Below are 25,860 nucleotides of genomic sequence, written 5' to 3'. Positions count from 1 at the left end.
CGGCTCGAGGGGCTCTGCGTCCCATCTGCTCGAGCTTACTACTATCAGAGAATCAGTTCACTTTTCGGAACGAAAACTTTATTAGGCCGGTTCCGGCTCCCTGACATTTGGGTGCCAAATGAATGGGGGTTTTGTCTATGAATTAGATCGTAAAAATCATCCGGAGCGCGGCCAGATAGGCTCACTGGCCATAAACTGTCACGTGGTGGCCATTAAAGTAAGTTTTATGGTTTTGGGGAGTTGACAGTATATTGCACATAACATATAATCGCACTGACGCGAGGCTTCGTCTGACTCTCTCCTTGCAGGCTGTAAGTGCTCCTTGACCGTTACACCCACTCCTTGAACACCAGAACGCCTCGCGATGGACCCTGCATGCCGGACGCACACGAGAAGACAGCTTCGGTCTCGAGGTAAGTTTCTGCCTCTATTGCCCTTGAGTAGCCTGTAGCCTTCCATTCCCTTGGCTCTGAACAGCCACCCTGTTTGAAACAGAATTATGATTGTATTCGGACGCGCTATCTGTCCATATTAGCCCATTACGCTAATTTGTCAGTGGTGCTGAGCTGAATCCTGGTTTCTCTCGGCAGATGTTGGCCAGGGTTGGTTCAGGCTCATGGATATTTAATTGCTTCCTTCCTAGTGTAACTAGTTTCCCTCCATCTGTGGTGTAACTCATAATACGTTTTTGCATGTGGGATAATTATGCTTCTGTCCATTCCTTTTCCTTTTTAATTCGTGCTTTTTCACTTCCTGTATTACACACGGGGCTTCTTTGGACTCTTCATAGCCATTAATGTGCTGGACAAGCCATACAGCTATTTGAGCAGTTTTATGGTGTTTCCAATGCCATTGCTAAACTAGAATATGTTTATGTACGGTACTCAACTATCATACAACCATTTTTGGGGTAAATTTAGCTTTTCAATCGGTGTAATTGTCAAGTTAGGCACAGGTTATACACTTTGTTTGAAGCTCTAGGTGTGTCTTTGGTCAGGTTTCCTCATGTGTTCCAAACTTGTTCATATGGTTTAAGACAGCCAAAAACACTGTAGAGTAAACACAATAGAGGACAAAACACAGCAGGGCCACACTTGGAAAGGAATTCCGTTTTGCGTCAGCCATGTCATTTTGTGTTTTTTGGGTTGTAAAGTTCAGTTGGAGAGTGTCACTCTTGCTTCATGGTGACCTCATGGCCCAGCTTGGGCGCGTGCGTCCGGGCCGACATGAACACTCAGATACCAATAAAGCTTTGTCTTCTATCTGAAAATGTGTCACAAGTGTTGGTCTGACTTTGTAACGCATTTGCCCAATCACAATAGTTTCCTTTAGATTGAGTTTTCGTTTTCTAGAAAAATGTCTCTGCATCATAATTTCTTATTAAGTAGGTTATAGCCTAATTAATTTTTCGTTTTTCTTATAGTGTAGGTTTTGTTTATGCCTACTTGTGGCGACAGTCTTGCGATAAGGTGTGTGCTGATGAGTGACTAGTATGGGCTTGGTCTATTTGTTGTGTATAACAGTGCTTTGGTGTGTTCGAAATTCTGGATTTCTGACTCAATTTCCATTGTTGTGTGTTGCTCTTACGTATTTGCACAGATTGCAATTACGCCCAATTAGAACGAAACTGGTGCTTACAGGCACCTCATAACTTTCCCCGTCAGAGGTGTGAATTCAATTTTAACCTATTTCACATCAGAAAACGAATTGCAATGAAAAGGGTTTATATAGAAACTAAACCCTCAATGTATAATATGTCAGTACGTAGATGGAATTGAAACCCTGAATCATCTGATGATTTGAGGTGGGTTGATCCCCGCTCCCCCTTCCCCTAACAGTCGACATAGAAGATTCCGTCGTGTAAACAAATAGCCAATGCAATGAATTTTGACTTCATTTCCATTACAGTTATATTGTGTAGAACATGAAAGAGAAACCGTTATTCTATGCCAATATCATTGTGACGTCTGGGGCGAAAATTACACCGTTGTTACACATAAAAAAAATCCAAATCGGGGTCCTAGGCAGACAATGCCAGGCAGAAAAAAATGAACCATCCCCCGTGCGCGGTTCACCGCGAGGTCAGCCATAGCAGCAAGATAAATCTGCATCCTCCAGCCACCAGCAGAGCTCGCTTTCGGCCAAGTTCAGTGTCACCTGCAGCCAGCTGCGGAGAGGGGGGGAAACACACACACAAATACAATAGTATGATAGGACGCACACAATACTTGACCGGTTTGCTTGCCTTATTACACATTGCAGTGAAGTAATATAATTTGCATATTGCATTAGTTTATTTGGAGAGCCTTTGGGGCATTTTAGCAAAAACACTAGGCCTATGTGAGGCAAGGAGAGATAAAGACTCACACAAAAGTATGAAGGACATTCATCCCTGAGCGGTTTGCTTGTATTAGTGATGTTGTATAGCGATGTTGTACATTAGTGATGTTGTACAGGGTGCATTGTAACCAACACCCACAGTGAGACAATACAGAGATACAACTACAGTTATTATATTATAGACCTGCCTGTTATATCACTAATTATGATTGTTGTTAGACTAATTACAGTAATGATAACAGAAATGGATATATTGCAAATCCGGTTTTCTTCCCAAGCAGCCAGACACCTCGCCTGGGCAGCACAGCCTCGCAGGGGTGGGACTGATGATCTCGATATAGCGGGGGAAGAGGAGGAACATTTGGGGTCAAAAGTTTACCCGCTGAACAAGTCTCCCGTCATCTGTTCAGCAGGGGCCTGATGCCAGCGTTATAATAGCGATCTTGACTCTCCACACAAAAGATAGAATAGCTTTGAATTACATATGTTTGACGGTGCACTCCAGGTGAACCCTGAAAGCAGGGCGACCCCGAGTTTGGGACCGAGGGGAGTGGACCCCCGTCCGTCCCCAGACCCAAGATTGAGTGGCGGCATTTTATTAGGGCGGTTGATTGGTGAACTTCCTTTGAATAAATTGCATTGGGTATGAGGGAAACATTTGCATTTTGAGGATTGATATTCTTACCCCGGTCACAGGATGATGGGTAGACTATGCCCACAGCCCCCCAAATGGAGCCCCCGGACCCCTTTAAAACGTGTAGTCTTTCTCTCCTTCTGCTGAGGAAAAAGTCCTGTTTTTAGCCTTTACAAAAAATTATCCAGAAGGTGATTTTGGTTACAAACAAAGAATATGTTTATTTTATAATGAGAACAGCCAATTGTTATTATTAATAACAAAATATCATTCGTACTTAATTGGGTTTTGAAAACGCATTAGGATATAGGCTGTAGCCTCTAATGGCGGATGGATCTGCATAACAGCATCGAATCGCCGTTATCCTTTCCCGGAAAGTTGTGAAAATGTGAGATCAAGCCTTATCTTATTCTACATTAAAGTGTGTAACCCAACGTGTTTCATGGAGATCATTTAAAAAATATATGCACCTCTATTGTAATAGATACAATTTGGTTTAAACACACTGCTAAATGTAACATAGGCCTTTTCTCTTAAAGCTCACATAAAAACGGTGCACTCGAAATTGTGAGATCCACCGTAGCTGTGTTAGCAACAGTTTATTCTCGAACTTGTCATTCATATTTCGTTTAGGCCACAAAAAAGTGGCCTATTATACAATAGCCTAACTATTGGTAATTCAGTGTCTTCGTTTATTGCAAAAGAGTCAAGAGCCAAAGGACTAATATGATAATTGGAGGTGTCTTTATCATAAAGAAATAAAGAAATAGCCATTAGCCACTCAATGTTTGTGGCTCCCACAAGTGATCTTTATGTTATAGGAGATAACGCATTGGGTTATGGCACCGTTCTAACAACTGTCTATGGAAGAAGATATAGTATATGTTAGTATATGGTATATGGTTAGTATATATATGGTTAGTATATATATATATATAGTATATGTTTTGTCGTAAGCTTAGAAGAAACGGGTTGGGCAGAATAGTACGCTATGATAACAGACCTATTAAGGCCATGTTGTTCAACACTTGTGTGTATCTACAATCTACATAAAACACTCACTTGATGCAGTTACATTTGCTTTGATTTATGTCCCATTTTTAAGAAGACAACTTCAACAAAATGTTGAATGCAATCATACTATTTCACTCACCCATCTTCCTCTGAACGTGTGTTAAATGTGCGAGGAGCTCTGTGGGTGGCATTCATGTTTAGGACAAAATATACATCTATAGCTTCCTTCTTACACACCACTCTCAATATATTCTTGATTTCAATATGTTGCATTATCAAAACCTTACCTTAACCGCCTCGTGAATACTGAGGGAACATTGTCATCTGCAGCCTGGTCCTCCTCACAGACAAGGGATCTAGCAACCGTATGTGATCCGTCACTATCGTCAGAGCACTTTCTTATTATCTGAATTTACAGTACAGTGTCAGTATGATATATGTTCGTTATATATGGGAAGGACCGAAAGAGTGGCAATCTACTTCTTTCACTCACGGTACCTTTCTAAGTCAATAAATAATAGGCCTAATTATTTCTTATTCACAACTAGACTTTTTTTTGCTCTTTTGCTAATTAACATGGATGTCTTTGTGGATTTTGATTTGGAATAATTGTTACAGAAACATTTCAATAGCCAAAATCACGTTGTAACCTAAGATTGATACCATGCAGGCCCACATTTCTTATTCGCTTCTCATTTTTTAAAATCGTAAACATCCATTCGTGAACGTCAGTATTTCCACCCTAAAAGGTAAAACACTGAATGTGGTTGTTTGAATATAATATTTCAGTCGTTTCAATCGTTTATCAGATCATAACGTTTGCCACTCACACACAGTTGTGTTTATATTTCGCCTGTTTCAAAACTCCAAAAATAAAACAGCATCTCGAAAGAACTAGTTTCTCAACTGAAGGGAATGAAGGGAATGAAGGGAATGAAGGGAATGAAGGGAATGAAGGGAATGAAGGGAATACCTTAATGAATGAAGGGAATGAAGGGAATACCTTAATGAATGAAGGGAATGAAGGGAATACCTTAATGAATGAAGGGAATTGAACATCATAAATCAGGATTTTTACAGTACATGAGTTTTTATCATGAAAAAAGACTTTATAACGCATTCCAAATGTAACGTTTCCAATCCTGTGTATAACACACACACACGCACACGCACACGCACACACACACACACACACACACACACACGCACACACACGCACACACACACACACACACACACACACACACACACACACACACACACACACACACACACACACACACGCACACGCACACGCACACACTATAGTATAGCAACAAGTATATTGTAAAAGTCTGTAAAGGATTACGGACCCTTTAAACTGTCGCTCAATCAAGGGTACAACGGCTAGCGAGTGGATAATAGCCAATCCTGCCCATATTTATATAACACTTATATAACACACTAGAGTGGACATTTAGATATCAAGTCAAGTATTCTTACCGTGGACAATATGCTGATAGATAGGTCCTCAGGTGGTCTTGGTTACAGGCGTTCTGGAGGCCAGATCCTCAACAACAAAAAAGATTCCCCTTGTCATTCACGATGAGTTACAGGTGTAAAATACACTCAATTGTAATATAACACCTAACAACTTTGGCTATTTAGATGCTTAAAAGGCCATATAGGCCTATATCTGACTAAAATGAAAATCCCATAGCGATCGTTTACACATACAAAGCTCCGAGGAGGACCCTGTTTGAACAGGAAAAACATGAGCCTAGGTGAGAAACATTAACAGAAGCCTAACAGTGTGAAACAAATTCAACACATATACATATTTACACTATTCTAAAGAAAACCTTGACCAGGAGACACCGAAACTTCAGTTTAGTTGGCTAACATTACCTACAGAAGTGGCACAGTCGACGCAAGGCTTTTTCAGATGGACCTACGCTTTATCGTGGGTTTTGTACTGGTTTTAAAACATATATTTTTGGGGCGCTGTTAGGTGCTGACCGGTGCTAAGTGCTCCGTAATCTACCCAGAGTCGAGTAGACCCTGAAAACCGAAGTCCAAGTCCGGGGTGAGCTTCAGGTCACTGCGTCTAACAAATATGAAAATGTCGCCTCGTTGGGGAAGGGCACGCCTTGTTGTTTAACAAAGACTGTCAATGGGCAAGATTAATCAGAAACAACATAGAAACGGTGTCACTTTGGGGTCAGAGAAAAGTTATCGCTGTTTAGGGGGCGAACAGAAAGGGGGAGAGAAAAAAATAAAAAAAATAAAGCCTTCAATATTTCTGAAGTTTTGCATCCCCTTGCCACCGCACACCGGGCCTTCTTCACGTAGACGGTCGCAGACACCTTCCGTAGTGTTGCTCGTGCGGTTGAGCTGGCTTCCTCAAGATTTTCACCTCTGATTTGTAATAGAGCTGGAGGGCGAACAGGTCTTGGAGATGGCAATTGACGAGATACTGATGGCACAGAAGAGATACGGTCAGGGATGCTTCTATTATAAACTGTATATAATTGCACTTTTGTCATAGTGACATTTTGTCATAGTGAAATGAATCGAGAAGTGTGTTTGGTTCATTTTAGCCCACAAGGTCATGATATTTTCAGGTGATGTCTTAAATATAGTTATTTTAGTTGTCGTTGTTTTTTCAGTTGTTGTAGTGGTTTAACGTATTAATAGTAGGCATACACTAAATGTATTATTATTATTGTTATTATTATTATTATGCCCTTGGTTTTGTTGCTGTTGTAATCATGATCTGGTGTCCAGTTCAATAGTTTAAAACGCTGCACAAATGATGGGTGTTTTATGTTGAATCTTGGAGGAAAGTGAACAGCGTAATGTATGTATAGTAAATATACTATATCATACCACAGGTTAGTTACAGTCAATCACAGTCATTTGCTTCACAAAATGACTCGTATTAGACCTATCTTCGTGGTTACTAAAATGTGCTTTAGTGGTAGAATATGAGTCTGTGGAGGTGCATGTTGCACCATCACCTTTGTTTTGAGTTGCTACAAATTTCAACACAAATGTTAATTTCTCATCAACTAACACTACTCATGTATAGATTAAGTTACTCTAGATAAGAGCATATTCTAAATTACTCAAATGAAATTAAATGAAAATGAGAACCTTTGGCCATGTCAAAATCACTTGTCTTATTTGGGCCTGCTATTCAGTTGCCATCTTGTATCATCATATGAGAAGCCAAATGTAAACTATTTGATGTTATCCTTCACAAACATTTCTTAAATTAAAATGCTGAGTTTTCCTTAGTTTTAATGACTGAATATGATCATGAGAGGTGCGTAACGGCGCACATGCAATGTTTTCAACCTTGCTTTGTTTTATTGTCGTTCAAATCAAGTGAGATACAGATTTACATTTTATTCACGGAATTGCCAACTCAGAATTGACTAGAAATGAAAGCATTTTGGACAGCAATGGACTGGAAATGAGCTCCAATGTCATCTTTGACAGAAAAGAGAGCAGTTACAGTTTGCTTATTTAGCCCATCCTTTTCCTGTGCAACAGTAAGATATACCCAACATCATCATCATCATCTCCTCAAGGCCGTGGTTTAATGTGGGTTTATTTATTCTAGTTTAGTTTAGGCTATGTGATAAACAAGTGAGTTGATCGTTTTTTTCTTGATATATTTTGATTTAATAAGGAAAACACAACGTAGGCTCGTCGGAGCAATTTTCGTTGTGCCAATGCCAGGCTTTCCATTGGTTCCTGTTTACATGATGCCCACAGGAGACGTGGTGATTGGTGGCGGTTTACACGTGACCAGACAACTTTGTACATTTGACAGAGAGTAGGAGGGTTTGGTGGAGATCAGAAAAACGACAGCACGATAAAAATTAGTATTGTTGCACTTCACAAATTAATGATCATGAGTTCGTATTTGATAAACTCGAACTATATCGAACCTTCCTTTCCTCCATGCGAAGAATATCAACAGAACGGATACATCCCCGCCCCTACTGAGTACTACGAACGGCCAAAAGATTCGGGCTTTCCCCATCATGACGAGGCGTCGTATCCGAGGTCAAACTACACCGAACCGAGCTACGACTACGGTAATGTCCCCAGTAATGGACTCGACGATTTCACCGACAGGCATCAGGCACAACCTCAGTCCATTGCCCAGAACCATGGCCCTCGCCTCAACCCAGTCCCAGACAGCGGTGTGGTGGAGGACGTCAGCAAAGACTGCAGCCTCGCTGCTGAGTCTTATCCCGGTGCACAGAAGGGCAAGGAACCGCCGGTGGTCTACCCCTGGATGAAGAAGGTCCATGTTGGTGAGTTATCGCCACGTTTAAATACCGGAACCACTGAGCAAGCCACCACTGGAACGTATGCACGCCCATTGAGGCAGCACTAGTAGCACCCCTTACAATGGCAATTTACGACCATCGAGCAGCGGGGTCGGTAATTAAGAACCCCTCGTAAATTTTATTGCCTGCCGGTGCCATGAGGTCTTTGTTGCTTTTTAAACCAAACTACCTCCATGGCTGGACCCCAGCCAAAATGTAATATCCAGCCCCGCTGATTTTGTTAATCATTTTCCAAGGCTTGATTTGTCCCTGGATGCGAGCGCTTGTACACATGGGGTCTCCAAATTAAGGTACTTCTACGCAACAGAAATCAAGGGGAAACCCCCACAAAACATCGTAGGCTTTATTTCCCCATTAGACTACCAACAAACCTTTATGGAGATTAACATTTGTAATGTGTCTAGTGGAGATAACACCTGCTTGATTGTGTGTGCTTGCTTTCTCCAGTCAATGCTAGTTACAGTGGAGGAGTGCCCAAGAGGTCCCGCACTGCCTATACCCGCCAGCAGGCTCTCGAGCTGGAGAAAGAATTCCACTTCAACCGCTACCTGACCCGACGCAGGCGCGTGGAGATCGCGCACACGATGTGCCTTTCCGAACGTCAGGTGAAGATATGGTTCCAGAACAGAAGGATGAAGTGGAAGAAAGATCATAAGCTTCCGAATACCAAGATCCGCTCTGCGAGCTCATCCTCAGGAGCCCAGCAGCAAATCAAAACTGGCACGCACCAGCAGCTCGTTCCCACGCCTTGCGCCGCGACCCTATAGTGATGGAACCCTCGCGCCAAACCAACAGACTGAGAATGACAAACAGAACACAGAAACGGAATTTTGTGGACCGATTCTCGAGTATGTCCCCTATGGTATTACCCCCTTCTTGGCTTTTGGGCCTGTCACCTCCTTTCAATACCCTTTCCCCTCTCAACCTCAACCTCCTCTCTCCGTTTTTTCGCTCTCTCCTAATTTTTTAGCTCGAAATCCGCCACTTGCTGCCCATGATGGCAACTGAAATGTATTTGTTTATTAAGACAGAAGGATAATTCACACTCGAATGTATCACAGGACTTTGGATTATATGTATCATTGCATAGAATGAAAATAAAAGAGAATGAGACGAGAGATAAGTGACGCATCAATTTTATTTTTATTCTATGCAATAATTTTGTTTATTCTCATGGAAATATATACTTGAAAGGAAAACGATGTTTTAGGAAAGCTCGGGGTGCCCGTCTGAGACCTCTCAGCAGGTTTAGAATGAGACAGTGTCAGAGTTAGGGTTTAGCTCGTGATGTGTGAGTGAGTTGGTTTACTGTTGAATGTATTATTACGTCGTGTAATGTCCAGGTGACTTTCACCCCTAATGAGTATAGACAAATCATAGCAAAGGCACAATACTGAATCCATTTTGTAGGCTAAAAAAAGGCAACCTCGTTTGTTTGTTTATTCGTGTAGCCGTGTAGACTAGTTTGTCCATATTTTGTGGTGTGCTCTAAACTGTGAATATGTGTATATGTTGTCTGATTAATGGACGTTGTAATAATGTATTGTAATTTAGGCCCATGCAAGAAACTGTTTCCCGTGAAATAAATATGTACTTAAATTATATGGCTGGTTTGGATATGATATTGTAGGATATTTCTGAGTAATATGCATTGAAATAGATTAAATGAATGAATGCTATGGTAACAATACCATAGCCTCTATGTCAAATGCGGCACAAAGGGCGTGGATATATCATTTAACAAGGCTTGCAAACCCAATGCGCATCATGCTTGTTTTTGTATGACATAACAATACTTTCCATTATGTCTTTAATGACATAACACTATTCCCAAACAAGGAGTAAACCTTTGCATTAGATATCCAGTCCTTCGAATGTGCGTACCTCATGGATGTTATGCACATAAGAAATTCACTTAATTATGGATATCTATGCACGAAGAAAAATGATCTTTATACATTCAAAAATATTATCTTATAAAGTTTGTTTCTTAACTTATTTTGACAGAATAACTTTCAACTCGTTCGTATGTTGTTATCAGGCTTGGTCCAAAAAAGCAACTGGACAGAGAGCTGGGCCTTGAATGTTGCTTTGTTTTTCCACTTTCTATTTTCTTCTGGACCAAACAACTCAAACAAGTGATATTCTTATACGCAACTCCCAAAACGTCTGTAAATACATATAAAAGGCCACTAGGTGCATTCATACAGACCCAAGGTAATCAGTAAATATAGGTTCGCAGCCGAAGATGCAACATCATCCAGAAACATCCTTGTGGGTAAAGTTCAAAGTTATTCTGATACATCTTTCTCGGTGGACTTTCCAGAGTGCAAAATATCTGCTATTAAACTAAGCAGTTTAATTTACGAGCCATGTATATCTGTTACATACACAGTTTTAAAGTATTTTATTTAATTAGACATGCAGTGAACAAATTCATATGTATAATGACCGCCTACCGGGGAACAGTGGGTTAACTCCCTTGTTCAGGGGTAGAACGACAGATTTTTACCATGACTGCTCGGTTATTCGATCCAGCAACCTTTCGGGTATTGGTAAAACGCTCTAACCACTAGGCTACCTGCCTCCCCCAGTTAACAGTTAATAAACGGGATACTGTGTGCATATTTGTTGATCATCTGTAAATTAGCTGTACATGACAGCCTTACAACAGAGTGTTGCGAATAGGATACTACCATAGTAATACATTGTCCCACAACGTATTATGTAGCTCCATAGAGGCCTGTTCTATCAAAGTATTTGTCCACCCACGTATCTGGCTGCTACTGTTTTCATTTGTAATTATAAGGATGAAGTGCATCTACCGCTCAAACCGTAGTGTACCAGCGTGTTAGTGTTGGTCACTACCTGATACAGTCAAACAATCGGAGGGTTTAACTGGAGGACACGGCCGTCTCTGGCCAATCATCGACTCGGAGCACTCCGCGTGACCCCTGACCTTACGACACACACAATGTCCAGACCTCCGTGGCTTTTTCTTTTGTTTTGCGGAAACAAAATGACGTGTAGGTGTGCAACCGTGCTGCTAATTTACTCAAAATAGTCTAAGCTGCTATTCGTCACACAAACACGTCTGTCAGATCATATGTGCGAAAGGAAGGATTGAGATAGACCACGCTTAGACCTATTAGAGAAAACAACATATTCAGTTTACTGTAGCCATAATATCAAGGACCTAGTTGACCCTTCCAAATGATCTACATTATTCTAGTAAATGAAAGGTAGTCTGTTATAATTATGGAACCTCTAACAGTGATTTGCGAGTGGGATATGTGAACAAAATGAATAACCAGTTATTCAAGGCCATAATATTGTTTTCCATCAGAAGACCGTTTAATATGGGCGGCAGGGTAGCCTAGTGGTTAGAGCGTTGGGCTAGTAACCGGAAGGTTGCGAGTTCAAACCCCCGAGCTGACAAGGTACAAATCTGTCGTTCTGCCCCTGAATAGGCAGTTAACCCACTGTTCCCAGGCCGTCATTGAAAGTAAGAATTTGTTCTTAACTATTTTTTTAAATAAAGGTAAAATTTAAAAAAAATCTAGGGATTCGACTTTACAAGCATCCATGGTCCATCCTTGATACACAGAAGCCATGACTATGTGGCATTATATAATGTAGGCTTGAGTGGAATGTTATAGCATGTACAATGAGTGTTCTTATCAAGTGGCTTTGTGCACAGCCGGAATGCATGATAGGGCTCCATCTTCAGACATCTACATCTCCATCTGAGCTTTAAGTGGATACAAGTGCAATTAAATGTAATGTATTAAGGAAACAAATTAAATTACAAAAGTATCTTGCCAACTTAGTCTAGGCCTTTTCTGTGCCCGCACATGGCGCAGAGGTGGAGTTGAGAAATTGCCATTTTGGATGATTGGCACATGTTTTACAGTCTCTCACGATTTCGAGATGGTTAAATTAGACATTTGAGCTCATTTAAAACCCGAATAGAGGTCACTCCCAATGTAGTAAAATGTTAATATGCTTGCTCACGTGACTTATTCAATAATGAATGCCCTCGGGTCAGAAATAGATATGAAAATCGGCAGTATTCTCATTTGAAGTGATCCACCGCGGAGCACGAATCAAATATTTCCTTCTGCTAAATTTTCGCTCCTTACCATCTTTTCCCTGCTGGATAGAGGCCGTCATGTCTGATTGTGAGTAGACTTTGACATTTTCTTTCCTGAATAATTTGTGCTTTCCATTGCTGTTTCCAAGTTTGAGAGCAATGTAACTGTCCAGGTCATTGATATTTGGTTGGGATTGATTTATAATTGTGTATATTCAGCTGTTCTTTTGTTATAAGGCTTTCTTGCTCACCAATACCAACACCAACCTCATGTTAATCCGCAGCTCTGTGGGTTAGACTCCTCTGCTCGGCGACTGGTTCCTTGTGGCCAAAATGCGTAACCGTAACCGCCATGTAGTCATTGGCTAACTTTAAAACTATCAATTTCTAAATGGTTAGCTGGAATCTGAATATGAAGATGTAGGTGTTCAATGAAAGTAGACTAGAGGTAGTTGTTATTGTCGAATAATGCATTCAGCTCGTGTTTAAGGCGCACACCTAGGCGGTAGAGTTGGACTAGAGGTTATGCACTCGGCGCTTCAGCATGTGGAAAAGTACAAACTTCTGTATAGTATCTGTGCTTTTCCATAACATCGTATTTATGCGCAGATGTACCCTAAAAATACTCAAAAAACACCGAGGAGGCGGATAAGGAATTGCAACGTGGCATAGACGTTGAGAGAACTCATATAATATTGTAAAATAAACGGATAAAAGATGTAACGATATCCCGTTGTTATAATGCTGCTGAGACTGACAAAGAGATGCAGTGTGACTACTTGTGCGCTCATGACCTGTGGCTTACATTCAAGGCTGTAGAGCACAGAAATGCCACTTCGCTAATTGAGCATAAATAAGGTAATTGTAAAGAAACAATTACAATTAACTCGACCCAAGTGTATATTGGCGTGGACATACGTGATCACAATATACCTTTCCTTACAGCGACCCAATGACCCTGCGTGAGGAAGAGTTACATTGTTTATTCACACACAGCATGCTCTGTCACTTATAATTGTATTATCTTCTTCGTATGAATAAAACTGCGTTTTATTGAATTGTAAGGATTGTTAGATTTTGGTAAAAACTGTTGTTTGAAAAGCTGTATTCAGTCTTCATTGGGTAAAGATGACTGTTTACTAAACATTTTGTAAAAAATATATACTTTTAAAATGAATAATTTATGTGCATTTTAACGTTTGTTTCGTCGTGTAGCTAAGCCATATGCACAATTTTAGAAAATATCAGTAGGCTATTGGGCATGAATGTGTTGTCCACATTGTTGAAAGGGCGCCTTAAACAGAGAAGACACAAAGAACAGTCAAGAACTCAGTTAAACATTAACAGATCTTCATCCTCTCCACGAAAGACTGACTAGGCTATAGGCTGTTATGGAATATTCATGTAGCAATATACGTTTTAAGAATGATAGGCATATAAATAAATTAAAAATGGCTTTGAGCGTTATGTGTTAGTTTGAGTTAAAGCTTCCCAGAACTAATTCAATGAAATGTGCCATTCATAATGTGTATTATTATTATTATGATTATTTTCCAGTATTATTATTGCTCTGAGGTCAAAGTAAGACGTTTTGTGTTTTGTTCTTAGCTTTATTTAATTAGCTCTTCACTAAACTAAATATATATAACGATAAACTATCAAACGTTACAATGGAAATGCATGAAAAAATATGACAACCAAAATTCAACATTATTACCACTACAATTTTATTTCTACAGCACATACTGAAACAAACCACCACCACAACAGAAGTACGTCCGTTATGGAGAGTATAGCGAGATCGACCGAGGGTTCTCTGTTTTAGCATGCACGCCAAACCAGTTTAGGGCGTTGAATTTCGCATTAGCCTTGATGTTGGCCGATGTAAACCCCTGAGAAAGAGTTATCTTCTGCTGAGTGTATCGGTAACCCAAGGCTCGCTGTTAAGAGCTTCAAATATCAACATTGTGGAGATGCACCGCAGTCTGGCGAACATCCAATGACGGAGCGGTGTGGAGAGGACTGTGTACGGCTCAAGCCTACGGCTCAAGGCCGGTAAATGTTGGAAGTTGGATTTAGGTTACAAGCTTTATGTTACTAACTTTAATATATGTATACATGCAAACCAAGAAATAGGTTAATCAACTGCTGAAACCAACAAGAGCCCGTTAAAAACAAGGATCCAAAACGTTCCCAGCTAAAAAGGAAGGTACAGCTCTTATTGGTTATATAGTCTCCATCCTCTCCTTGTTTTTGAACCAAAATAACTTCACACTCGACTCTCCGCGCCTCGGTTTGGGTCAGGGAAAAGTTCAGGTGCGGTGGCGAAAGTTGGCGTGGGAGAAAGGGTCTGTTTTCCGTCCACAGTCAGCTCAGCCCCAGACGCTCTCCGGTGTTGCAATGCACGTGCTCTCCGTGCTGGTGGAGTGGTATGCAAATCTGGCCGAACTAGAAAAACAGAGAAAGATATTAATCACATTTCTGTATCACTAAAATGTATCCCAAAGTACAGGCCAAACTAGAACATGAATTAATGCGAATCAAATCTGATTCCCCCTTAATTCTAATCCAACATAAATAATAAATGCATAACCTCCTCACTCCCATTCATCCATAAAGTGGTCTGAAATGTAAACTGATAAGAGATTGTTCCCTCCTGTTCAGGTTTTAAAAGTTTAAACGGTTCAAGTTGTAGTTTGAGAAGACAAAGGGAGCTGTGATGTGGGAGGGGGATGCGCTCCATGTCCGTCTGGCGTGATTAATAGTTATGGTGGAGGAACATTTCCACGCCCGCTGCTCGGTGTTGACGGAAATCAAGCGCCAAACGGTGCGGAGAGAAGGGCTGCTCTTCCGGTCAAGGTTTAGGCAATGCCCGGGAAGGCTAAACGATATCATGTAGTGCGCCACAATACATTCATAATTTAAATTGTGGACCTATTATGGATTGCAAGAGAATATGCATTTATTTCAAAGATTACTATTGTCGTTGGCCCTCATCTCATAAAGGTAGGCTAGTTGCCATATTACCACCTGATCCTTTCCTCTCCCCATACTGGGAATTGAGTATGACCTCTGTGCGAACCTATAATTTCCAGCATTACTCAACTGGCCGTAGGGAATGCATAAGAGCTGTAGGATGAATGGAGGGTCCCTGCACTGACCAGGGGGGTAAATATTCAGTTCAATGAGCTCCCGCATGCACTATGCCCTCTCAGCTCAGCACTGACTGACTGACACACACACACACCTCCCGGCTACCGGGGTGCACACCTTTAACTCTGCATTCGGACAGGTAACTAACTATAAGACATTTGATTTCCATTGGTCCGCCAGCATGTAGGCTGAATGTGTGAGTGAGTGGTTGTAGACTATAGCTCGGGATGTGGGGTGATGATGAAGGCCTCTGCACACAATAGCACCAGCCTTATCTCTCAATAAAATAGTAAGGGGTGACTCAGGTGTTGAGTGATCCATCCGCCACCCGTAAAGACCTCTCTGTATCTCGCAGTCACACCGCAGCGGTAAACGCTTCTCTTGCTCTGCTAGTGGCTCAAGGCTAGCTGGCCAATGATCACAGTATATTGCATCGGGATTAGCACTCTCTGTTTACTTAAATGGGCACTAAAGATATTTAACCTTTATTTACCTATGCAAGTCAGTTAAGAACAAATTATTTTACAATGATGGCCTATTCCGGCCAAACCCTCCCTAACCCGGACGACGCTGAGCCAATTGTGAGACAGCCCGGGATCGAACCAAAGTCTGTAGTGCAACTTCTAGCATTGAGTTGCAGTGCCTTAGACCGCTGCGCAACTCGAAAGCCTCCAAAACCGACCGAACACACACGCTTTGGAATCGGGTGACGTGTGAATGTGAAGTGGCATTGCGAGAGATATGTCCCTTTGCCAGATACATTGCAGTGTCATCCACCCTCTTTATCCTCCCTCCAAAGTGATCCGTTTCTCCTCAGGGGCAATGACTGCCTCCATTAATGATTCACAGGCTCAAATAAAAGGGATTTAAGTTGACGTTGTGTCACGTGAGCAGGGCGCATAATACAGTGTTATGGCACGAAGAAAAAACCGGAGCCCCGGTCTGGCCATACAACGATTGCGCGCGTCACCCCACTTTCCGTGAGTGGAGTCGGGGCTTTCTAGACATTTGCCAACGAGAGGAAGCAAGAGGGAAAGATGTTCTTGGTTTTTGTGGACGGTATTATAGTGCTGTCACGGACGGATATGTTTTTCCTCGCGGACAGAGTCAGAGCTCGTGCTTCGGGAGGATGGATTTTATTTTGAGGTATTTCCGCCGATTGTTCGTTACTGTCGTGAGTTATTGCCGCGAGAAGCAGAGGTCAGTAAGAAAAAGACTCCATGGTTTTGCCTGGCTGGAAAACTAAGACTGGAACATCTTTAAAGAGTATCGATATTCACGTTTTTGGCTACTAAAATAAATTACATTAAACATAACTTCACTGATATTTCCTTCACTATACCGTGGGAACATTTGAGCTTAGTTTCCAAGCCTATATAACAATTTCCCATCCCATGGTGAAGCCTAACTACACTGGTGTTTTAAATATCCCCCCTCCCCCCCAAAAATAAATATATATAATTACAATTTTCCCCAGTTTCATTTTCATCAGAATCCTCAGATTCCTCTGCTATGCTACAGAGACTCGCTATTTGTTCAGCTAGAGAACCGTATGCAGGTTAGGCAGCCATAGCCAGATACATCAGATTTGCAGTTGGCCTACATATCCGTTTGCAAATAAACCCAGCCATTTGAACGTCTGTTGGCGAGAAGAAGAAAAAAAACAGAGGAGGTGAAAGCAGTCATGACGTCCTGCTCGGAGTTGTAATTCCTTTCCCTATAAAATATATTAATTTGTGGTGTTATACATTGGTTTTCTCGGGAAAGGATAAATCAAATTGAGGTCCATAAAAAGTTAAGAAAAGCTGTAGGGTTGTGCCGCTCCGCCAGGGAAACGAGGATATAATGGAAGACGGAGTGCCATCCAGGACCGCGCGGCCGCGCTGAGGTCATGGCGCTCGAGTGTGATTTATGGGCGCGGGGACATGGGGCAGCCGTTGCGCGAGAGCTAATGACTATTCGATCCAATTCCAATGGTGGAGAAAAATACACCCCAAAATAGAGAAGCTGTACAAAAGTGCAAGCTACTTTATTGTTTTCAGGATAATTTTGTAATTTGTAAAAAATCATTTGAAAATTGAACGATACATCTGATTGTTGGTTTTAAGGTGTGTTATTTTTATTTATGATAATGTGGATGACATGTCTTATTTAAAGAACATTAACTAACTTTGTTGCAAACGAACAAATATGACTACAAAATGACACAATATTTGGGCTTTTTGAATAGCGGCTACATTTGCAGGACATTACAATTCAACTACATTTGATACATTTGCGTAACTTATTTTGTCGGTTAATGTTGTAGGAATTTATTGTTCAAAATTAAATTGATGGATTGTTACTTCATTTAGTTATCTACTATCTTGTAAAATATGGTAGGAAGCTACTATAGCATACATATTGTTCTTATCGATAATGATATGCATTTAAATGTTAAGTGTAATCCTGGACTTATAGGGAAAAAAAACAGTATTGCTCTAGTAACGTTAATTTAACATTTTCTTTCAGAATTTTGCCTAAATAAATCCCATCCATCCTACAGTCTTCACGAGATCCTGCCCTGCCATCGGTAAGTCCATATTATGTCCTTATCGATTTATGTTACAAATGCTTGATGGTCATATCCTTATTCAATTCTAATAAGTAGCACATAGACGCCTATTCCATTGCCCTCACACACATGCGTGTAGCATACACACACATCCGTAGCCTGTAACTTACATTTCCTACAGCTTGTTGTGGTGATATGAAACGCCTGAGAGCAATAATTCGTTCTCTTCCACATGTCTTTTGTAGTCTAATTTGTCACTATAAAAACGATGTAGGGAATCGCACCTCTTGGAGAGGTGCCTTGCTCCTTTAAAATTAAATCATATCTCTGAAAACCATCAGCCTAGGCGTAGACTATAGACAACGCGTAACTTGCTGTAAACTTAGCAAAACGCTACTGCCAAAAAGCCCAACAATGTTTGATGGGTTGTATTCGTCCTTTTTGTATTAATATCAATCTGCCTTCTGTTCCCACTATCTCCATGACATCTCAGCTCGTAGTTAGGGCCCACATTAATGGAAATCACGACTCGGCATTTCGGCAAAACACAAAGGAGAAAATAATTATACCAAGTCATTATTCTGCCTTGAAAAAGAAAGGCAATGTTTGCTAAAAAATATCCTCACACGTGAACATTTGTCCCACTCACCCTCCCACGCTAGTCTATATCTTTTTACTGTGTGGCTGACTCGGCCCTTCCTTCCTTCCATCCATCGTGCGGCCTCAGAAGAGAAGCAGTGCTCAAGACGTGTTTACTGCCTAGAGATACAAGAGGACATAAATAGTTTTGCCTTGGCCGCAAACGTCAGCATTCACATGCAGAGGGATTCCCCATACTCTCTCGGTTTCTTTCTCCCCCTGTTTCTCTAGTCTCCCTCCTCTGTTTTCCCTTCTGGATGTGTACCTCCTTTCCATTTGTCTCACCAAGAGCCTGATGGGGGGTCTTTCCCTTGGTTCATCCCAACCAAGGCTTTGATCTGCGGCGTACCCTGTTCATTAACGCATCTTTTATTTATTTTTTATACCATTCAGGAAACATACCTATTCCATCCTAGGAACTTTGAAATTGGTGAAATATTGCATCGAAAATAACCAGAACTCCCAGCACCATTCGTAAACAAAAGGCTTTATAGGCTACATAAAATGCTAAAATGTTGGTAATGGTAATGTGCTGTTGTCATCTGCTGTGCTGCGTAAATCTGTGTACTTATGTTATTCGATTCTGTGTGGAATAAATAACAACAACAATTAGGGGATGGGTGTTCGTGGTTTTTGTAATGCTATATTTTCCCCATACTACTTCATCACGTGGGGGAGGAGAACCACACGATTTGAAGTGGCTTTCTGTGTTCAAGGCGCTAGTTCATTTGCATAATTGTTCTTGTCTATGGTGACGCTATGTTTCGGGGGAGTTCACTGGTCTGGTGATGTCTGCATGGTACTTGTGCACGTACTTGTACACATAGTCCAGCATAGCCTAGGTTTAATATTGGTATGAGGCATGGGCACTGCTCGAGCATGTGATAAATTCAACCGTGAGGGCAGATAGCGCTTATCTGGGCGACCCAAGTGCTCGCGCCTGCTTTCGTAATCTCGGTTTACCCATCGACGTCGAATAGAAAAAAAGGGAATTCGTTTCTTCTACACACAGAGCCAGTCGCCTCTTCCCTTTTCTGTTGTGGCCGATGAGTCCTGTATGAGCTAGGTGCAGGCGGGTCCTGCTGATTCTACCCCAGCTAAACTTTCTCTCTGGACTACTGTTCTGATCCATTTTGTCGTTGAATGAGAAATATTGCGTTGTGCTCTGCATTCGTCGTCAGAGGAAAAGGTAAGCAGGCCAGAAGTCTCTCTCGGTTGTAAAATGGCAGAGTTTGTGTCGCGCGGTGATTTATCACTGTATGACTTACATCTCGGTTCAGGAAGAGTTCACACACAACACAGGCAGACAGATTTCTCTCTCGCGCGGAGCGGGGGGTTGAGCATTAGAAGGCTCGAGTCTGTCTTCTCTCTGTCTTCTCTTTTCTGCCCTGTCTTTCTTGTTTGTACCGGACTATTTCTTTTGGAAATGCATCAAAAAGCGTTCTGATAGGTTTTCCAGATCATTGTTTTAAGAGCAGATGTTGTGATGGGATGTATAATTCATTTTCGTTCTAGGGTGTGTTGAGGGCAAGAGGGTCTGGTTTTCAGACAGTTTATTTTGTCGTGGTGCATTGTCTGTAACGAGCGGTAGTTAACTAATGATCTATCGATTTTCTATTGTTTTAAAATATCTTATAGGTCATAGTATATTAATTAAGATAATGGTAATGTTTATGATTGATACGATTGATTTATTAATATCACTATTATTACAATTGCCCACAGTTAGTACTACATTGTAACAGCCTAATATAGTAGTAATATATTTATTTTGAATAGAAATATAATTAATATCACACGTCACAAACCTTCTCCACTTTCACCGTTTTATCATGAATAAATTCAGTAATTTGTTTGAATTAACTGTCTTTGGACTGCGATAACTATGCTATACAATGTGTTCCTATTTTAATTTAAGTTTCCACAATAGGCCACATTAATCTGCCTATTAACTTATCCCAGTCGCCAGTAGCTATGAAATTAGCTTCAGACTTGAAATAGTTTGTTACTTGATACTGCTGCATCAAATGACTCGTTTATGTTTAATCTCTTCTTTGTTTGTTTGTTTATAAGCATAGTGTCCATTAGGGTACCTTTAGAGCGGCTGTGGCAAACGCGTTTGCCTATTGTTGCTTTAATAAGACTGCAAGGCTTCACAAATTAAGCCTGATATCACTAACGAAAACCCAACTGTTTTATTTTACAAACTTGTGTATTGTACCCATTTGCCCACATCGAATAACTAAAATAAATGCATATCAATTTAATTGGATAGTATTTCAATAACTTCTCGTTGGATATGACCCTAGTTTGCCAACCTCAGCCAGTAGACTGCTGGCAGTGACTGGGCAGTCCTACTCATTGTAGCCATAATAGCTAGTCTTCTTCCTTGAGTAGCCATGTAGAAGGCTAGTAAAACCATATAGTTCTAGGCTACATCCCGGATCTCTGTGTGCCTGATCGAGCCATAGCTTAGCTGTTCGTCGGCCCGCTTTCTACATCCCGCCAGCTACTGACCCCCATACATCACCGGGACGGGCGCCCGCGTCGACAGCAGCGACAGGAGCCATTATTATAGGCCTGCGAGGTAAAGTTCACGTCGTGGACATGGAGATGCGCGGATGCCCGCCCGGTTTTTCAGGTTTCCTCCTGGCCCTGTCATCCATCTTGGTTCTACAAAAATATGCAGCAAAACTGGGGAATGTGGTTGTTTATGCTTTTAGCCCAGACAGAGATTTCAGCCAGGTGGTTGGGCTGGGGTAGACTACAGCACACCGCGTTGAGGGCTGGCCCGCGTATTCGGTCCAACGATTTGGCCTATGGGAGATTTGAGGTGTATTTTTTAGGTGCAATTAAGCTATCAAATAATAATATTACATGTAATATAATAAAGCCTAACGACAACATTTATCCTTCTGACCTTGTACACAACATAGGCCAATCGTTTTGTGTTCTATAACTAACCTGTTAAACTGTCTTTTCTCATTTCATTTTGGCACCATTATTAATATGGCACAATTGGCTATATGCTTTTATAAAAGTATTTATTTTGATACAGTTGGTATGCCGTAAGTGCAGGTGGTGATATGAGGTTTGTGCATGCTTTTGTGCCCTGTATTGTTAACAGAAAGTAAATGATAATAGCAAGAGAACTGTTGTCCCTATCTTGCCTCCATAGTCGCTGGTGTCAGCCCTGTATTGAAAAGTAAGATGGATCGCCACCATTTCTTCTCCTCACCGTGCTTCTTGTAACCCTAGGTTCACCCGAGGAGGCCATTGGCGGAGAGGCGTCACGTGACCAAGGGGTGCCAATGTTATTCTACAAGGGTGTCAAGACCCTGTCAGTTTCTGAAATAAATATTGGGAAACGGCGAGATGCAAAAGGCAACCTACCTCGACAGCTCCGCAATTTACAGTGGCTACCCGTATCAAAGCGCAAATGGCTTCAGTTATGACGCCAATCAGGTTCAATATCCCCGGGCCTCTCATGTGGAAAGTGAGTACCATCGACCCGCCTGCTCCCTGCAGTCCCCAGACGGCTCGGTCGCACTGAAGAAGCCGGGGGAGATAGCAGAGAGCTGTGATAGGAGTACGGCCATCCAGGCGGCGCAGCCACCCGTCCTCACCGACAGCAATCAACCACAGGTGTCGGTGTCTGTCCCGCCACCCCCTCTCCAGTCACAGTCCCCTGGTTCTCTCAACCAGAACAAGAGCAACGGCTCCAGTCAAGCCGACTCAAATGGTTCCGTACACGGCTCGCCGACATCCACCACCCGGAAACATATCTTCCCATGGATGAAAGAGTCCCGTCAGAACCAGAAGCCTAAAACCAGTAGCTCCAGCTCAGGTATATGACCTAGACCCCCACTGCTGATGAAACACGTGATAAAATACACCTCATTATTCATGCGTAAACAGATGAACCAACCAAGGTTACAATAAAAGGTTTGCTGCATACATTGATATTCTCAAACGTTTGCCTCACAAGTGAACAAAGTATTTTTCTACCATTGTGATGTATTCCTTATTATCTATCCCAATCTTGTCCCATCATTATGCATTCCAGAGGCCTATTACGCATACACTCCTGTGATGTCATATGGTTCTTCCATCATTATGCGTTCCAGAGGCCTATTACACATACACTCCTGTGATGTCATATGGTTCTTCCATCATTATGCGTTCCAGAGGCCTATTACACATACACTCCTGTGATGTCATATGGTTCTTCCATCATTATTCATTCCAGAGGCCTATTACGCATACTCCAATGTCATCTTAATATGTTGATATATAACGCATCCTTTATTACATATTATGATGTAGTCCTGTTCATTAGAAATACACCATTGTGATGCATTCCTCATAGTTTTAGGCCTTACTTCATGCACCATTTGTTGTCCGTATGCTCTAGCGTTGACTTGATGCTCGAATAAACATCACATATTGGCCCGGATCACACAGCGTTGTGTGCAGGACAACAAACAAACACGCAAAAACAGCTGTTCCAATTTGTTCCATTGTTTTGATTACAGGAAGAGCCAGGGGATGGGGAGGAAGTTGTTTACCAACATGTAACCCAAAGTTCAAAGGCGCTTAAATTCCCATGGCCTTACCAAATCATATTGTCTCCATAGGCTATAGTAGGCCTATTTATGGCCACCTTTTGGGAATATATTTGGTGAGAAGTTAAATAAGTGGGGCATTCAGGCATCTAGAAGATCTAGTGAATCACATTTATCAGGAGTTTGTCAGAAAGTCTGCCAAATTAATGTCGAAGGGACCTTTTCAAACCCGAGGCCGGTTTTAGAAGACACCCGCATAGCGGATGGATGTTTTGGCGGTGTCAGAGGTGGAACTGCATTGGAGTAGTCAAATCGGTGAGCAGCTGCTCTTGCGATCATCGTCACGAAGCCACACCCGCCCCACTCGAGTTAGAAGTTCAGACACAGAAAGTGTAGGCTGTATAGAAATAATGACGCTCAAATAGACAAATCATTAAACAAAATAATGAGTATTTCTATCATCATAATGGAGGTGTAGATTACGTCTCACATTCCTGTGGTGGAACGTGTAAACAAGGCTGCATGGAATTTCTGTTCATGAGAACTCCAGTGCAGCGAATGGCAATGTCTGTTTTAGGTATAATGTCAGGAGCGCTAATGTAGTTCCAGCTCTGACACGTCAAAACAGACGCTGTGCAGAAATCAGCTAAATCTGATTGAATAGAAAAGTTTTCTAAAGCTTGCTTTTTACGCACAGGTATGAATATAATTCACAGAACCCTCAACCATATGCCAATAATTCACAGAACCCTCAACCATATGCCAATAATTCACAGAACCCTCAACCATATGTCAATAATTCACAGAACCCTCAACCATATGCCAATAATTCACAGAACCCTCAACCATATGCCAATAATTCACAGAACCCTCAACCATATGTCAATAATTCACAGAACCCTCAACCATATGCCAATAATTCACAGAACCCTCAACCATATGTCAATAATTCACAGAACCCTCAACCATATGCCAATAATTCACAGAACCCTCAACCATATGCCAATAATTCACAGAACCCTCAACCATATGTCAATAATTCACAGAACCCTCAACCATATGCCAATAATTCACAGAACCCTCAACCATATGCCAATAATTCACAGAACCCTCAACCATATGCCAATAATTCCAATTACAGCAGTAGCTCTTGTTTGAAACAGTATAATTACTAAATGTTTTATTTGGATAATTATATATAATGATTATAGAATGTTTCCTACCTTTTAAAGGTGTGTTTTATTAGGATTCCCATACTGCTCAAGCTAAAGCAGTATGGGGCGGCAGGTAGCCCAGTGGTTAGAGCGTTGGACCGAAAGTTTGAAAAATCGAATCCCGGAGCTGATAAATTTCTAATCTGTCGTTCTGCCCCTGAACAAGGCATCCCCTAGGCCGTCATGGAAAATAAGAACTTGTTCTTAACTGACTTGCCTAGTTAAATAAAGGAACAATACAAAAGAAGCCGCTTCTCTTCCAGGGGTCTAGGAAGCAGCAGTATAGTAGCCTCGTTTCTGAAACTGAGATGATGAAAATATTTCTCTCCTCAAGTCTAAAAAATAAATAATCTAACTGGGAAAAAACTGGTTGAATCAATGTTGTTTCCAGATCGTTTCAACCAACAATTTAAATGTGATTCTCATTGAATCAATGTGGAAAACTCTTTAGATTTTCAAAAAGTTATCTACATAAGATAGTTTGGTATTTTTTTCACCCAACTTTTTTGGTTGATTTCATGTCGAATTCAAGTTAGTTGACAACTCAACCAAATGTAAATCTAAACTTAACTTGCAACTGATGTCAGTGCCCAGTAGGAACATGGTGGCATGCTGCATTCGGGGCGGCAGGGTGGCCTAGTGTTTAGAGTGTTGGACAAGTAACCGGAAGGTTGCAAGTTCAAACCCCCGAGCTGACAAGGTACAAATCTGTCGTTCTGCCCCCGAACAGGCAGTTAACCCACTGTTCCTAGGCCGTCATTGAAAAAAATAATTTGTTCATAACTGACTTGCCTGGTTAAATAAAGGTTGGCAACACAGCAACATGCCACAAACGGTAACGAGACCTTGCTGTGCAGCGGCCGAGCCCCAGCCATTCAGCATGGTGAGACTCAATGGAGAAGGCATGGCGAGGTTTAGCTCATGCGCCTTGAGGAATACAGATGTTTGAATAAAGCTCCAGTGAGATATAGGAGGTATTATAATGCACAGCACGGGTGTGTATGGATGTGGTCCAACAACCCTATCTAATCTTTCGTTTTCTCTCTCTCACACACACAATTATAACCACTTTAATTAAAGCATAGCTATATATATATGTCATAGTTAATGATATGTCTGATATAATTAAACTAGTAACATCCATAGTCTACTGGGACATCTCTGTTTTATCTGCATTTGTAGAACTCTTAATGATATGTGTATTTGAGTCGGTCCATGTGGTGAGACGTGTGTTATCAGCTATGTGTATCTTGTCACTCTGTGGGTCTTGTTCTTGTGCTTGCTGCTGGGGTTGGTTACTGATTGACT

At 41.4% G+C, this 25,860-nt stretch overlaps 2 protein-coding genes across 8 annotated transcripts in view; both read left to right on the top strand.

The window, feature by feature from the left end:
- The window catches only part of hoxa3a (homeobox A3a), a 35,300-nt gene that overhangs the window by 7,719 nt on the left and 1,721 nt on the right, over window positions 1-25,860 (top strand). The window contains exons 2-4 of one of the 7 annotated variants that reach the window (XM_064979709.1): window positions 309-413; window positions 18,092-18,152; window positions 22,032-22,620. In XM_064979709.1, the coding sequence (XP_064835781.1) occupies window positions 22,149-22,620 (472 nt within the window). In that variant the 5' untranslated portion in view covers window positions 309-413; window positions 18,092-18,152; window positions 22,032-22,148. The other 6 variants (XM_064979712.1, XM_064979710.1, XM_064979711.1 and 3 more) reach the window with 6 other exon arrangements.
- hoxa4a (homeobox A4a) lies at window positions 7,787-9,936 on the top strand. The gene is made up of 2 exons (XM_064979722.1): window positions 7,787-8,298; window positions 8,782-9,936. The coding sequence occupies exons 1-2, from the start codon at window positions 7,884-7,886 to the stop codon at window positions 9,099-9,101; spliced, it is 735 nt and encodes a 244-aa protein (XP_064835794.1). The 5' UTR covers window positions 7,787-7,883; the 3' UTR covers window positions 9,102-9,936.

Source organism: Oncorhynchus masou, chromosome 12 (assembly GCF_036934945.1).
Source record: "Oncorhynchus masou masou isolate Uvic2021 chromosome 12, UVic_Omas_1.1, whole genome shotgun sequence".
NCBI lineage: Eukaryota > Metazoa > Chordata > Actinopteri > Salmoniformes > Salmonidae > Oncorhynchus > Oncorhynchus masou.
This window is presented reverse-complemented; position numbering and strand designations above follow the sequence as displayed.

Coding starts and splice junctions, on each gene's coding strand:
- hoxa4a (XM_064979722.1), top strand. CDS start 7,884: ATGATCATGAGTTCGTATTTGATAAACTCGAACTATATCGAACCTTCC. Junction 8,299..8,781: donor GATGAAGAAGGTCCATGTTG/GTGAGTTATCGC, acceptor TGCTTTCTCCAG/TCAATGCTAGTTACAGTGGA.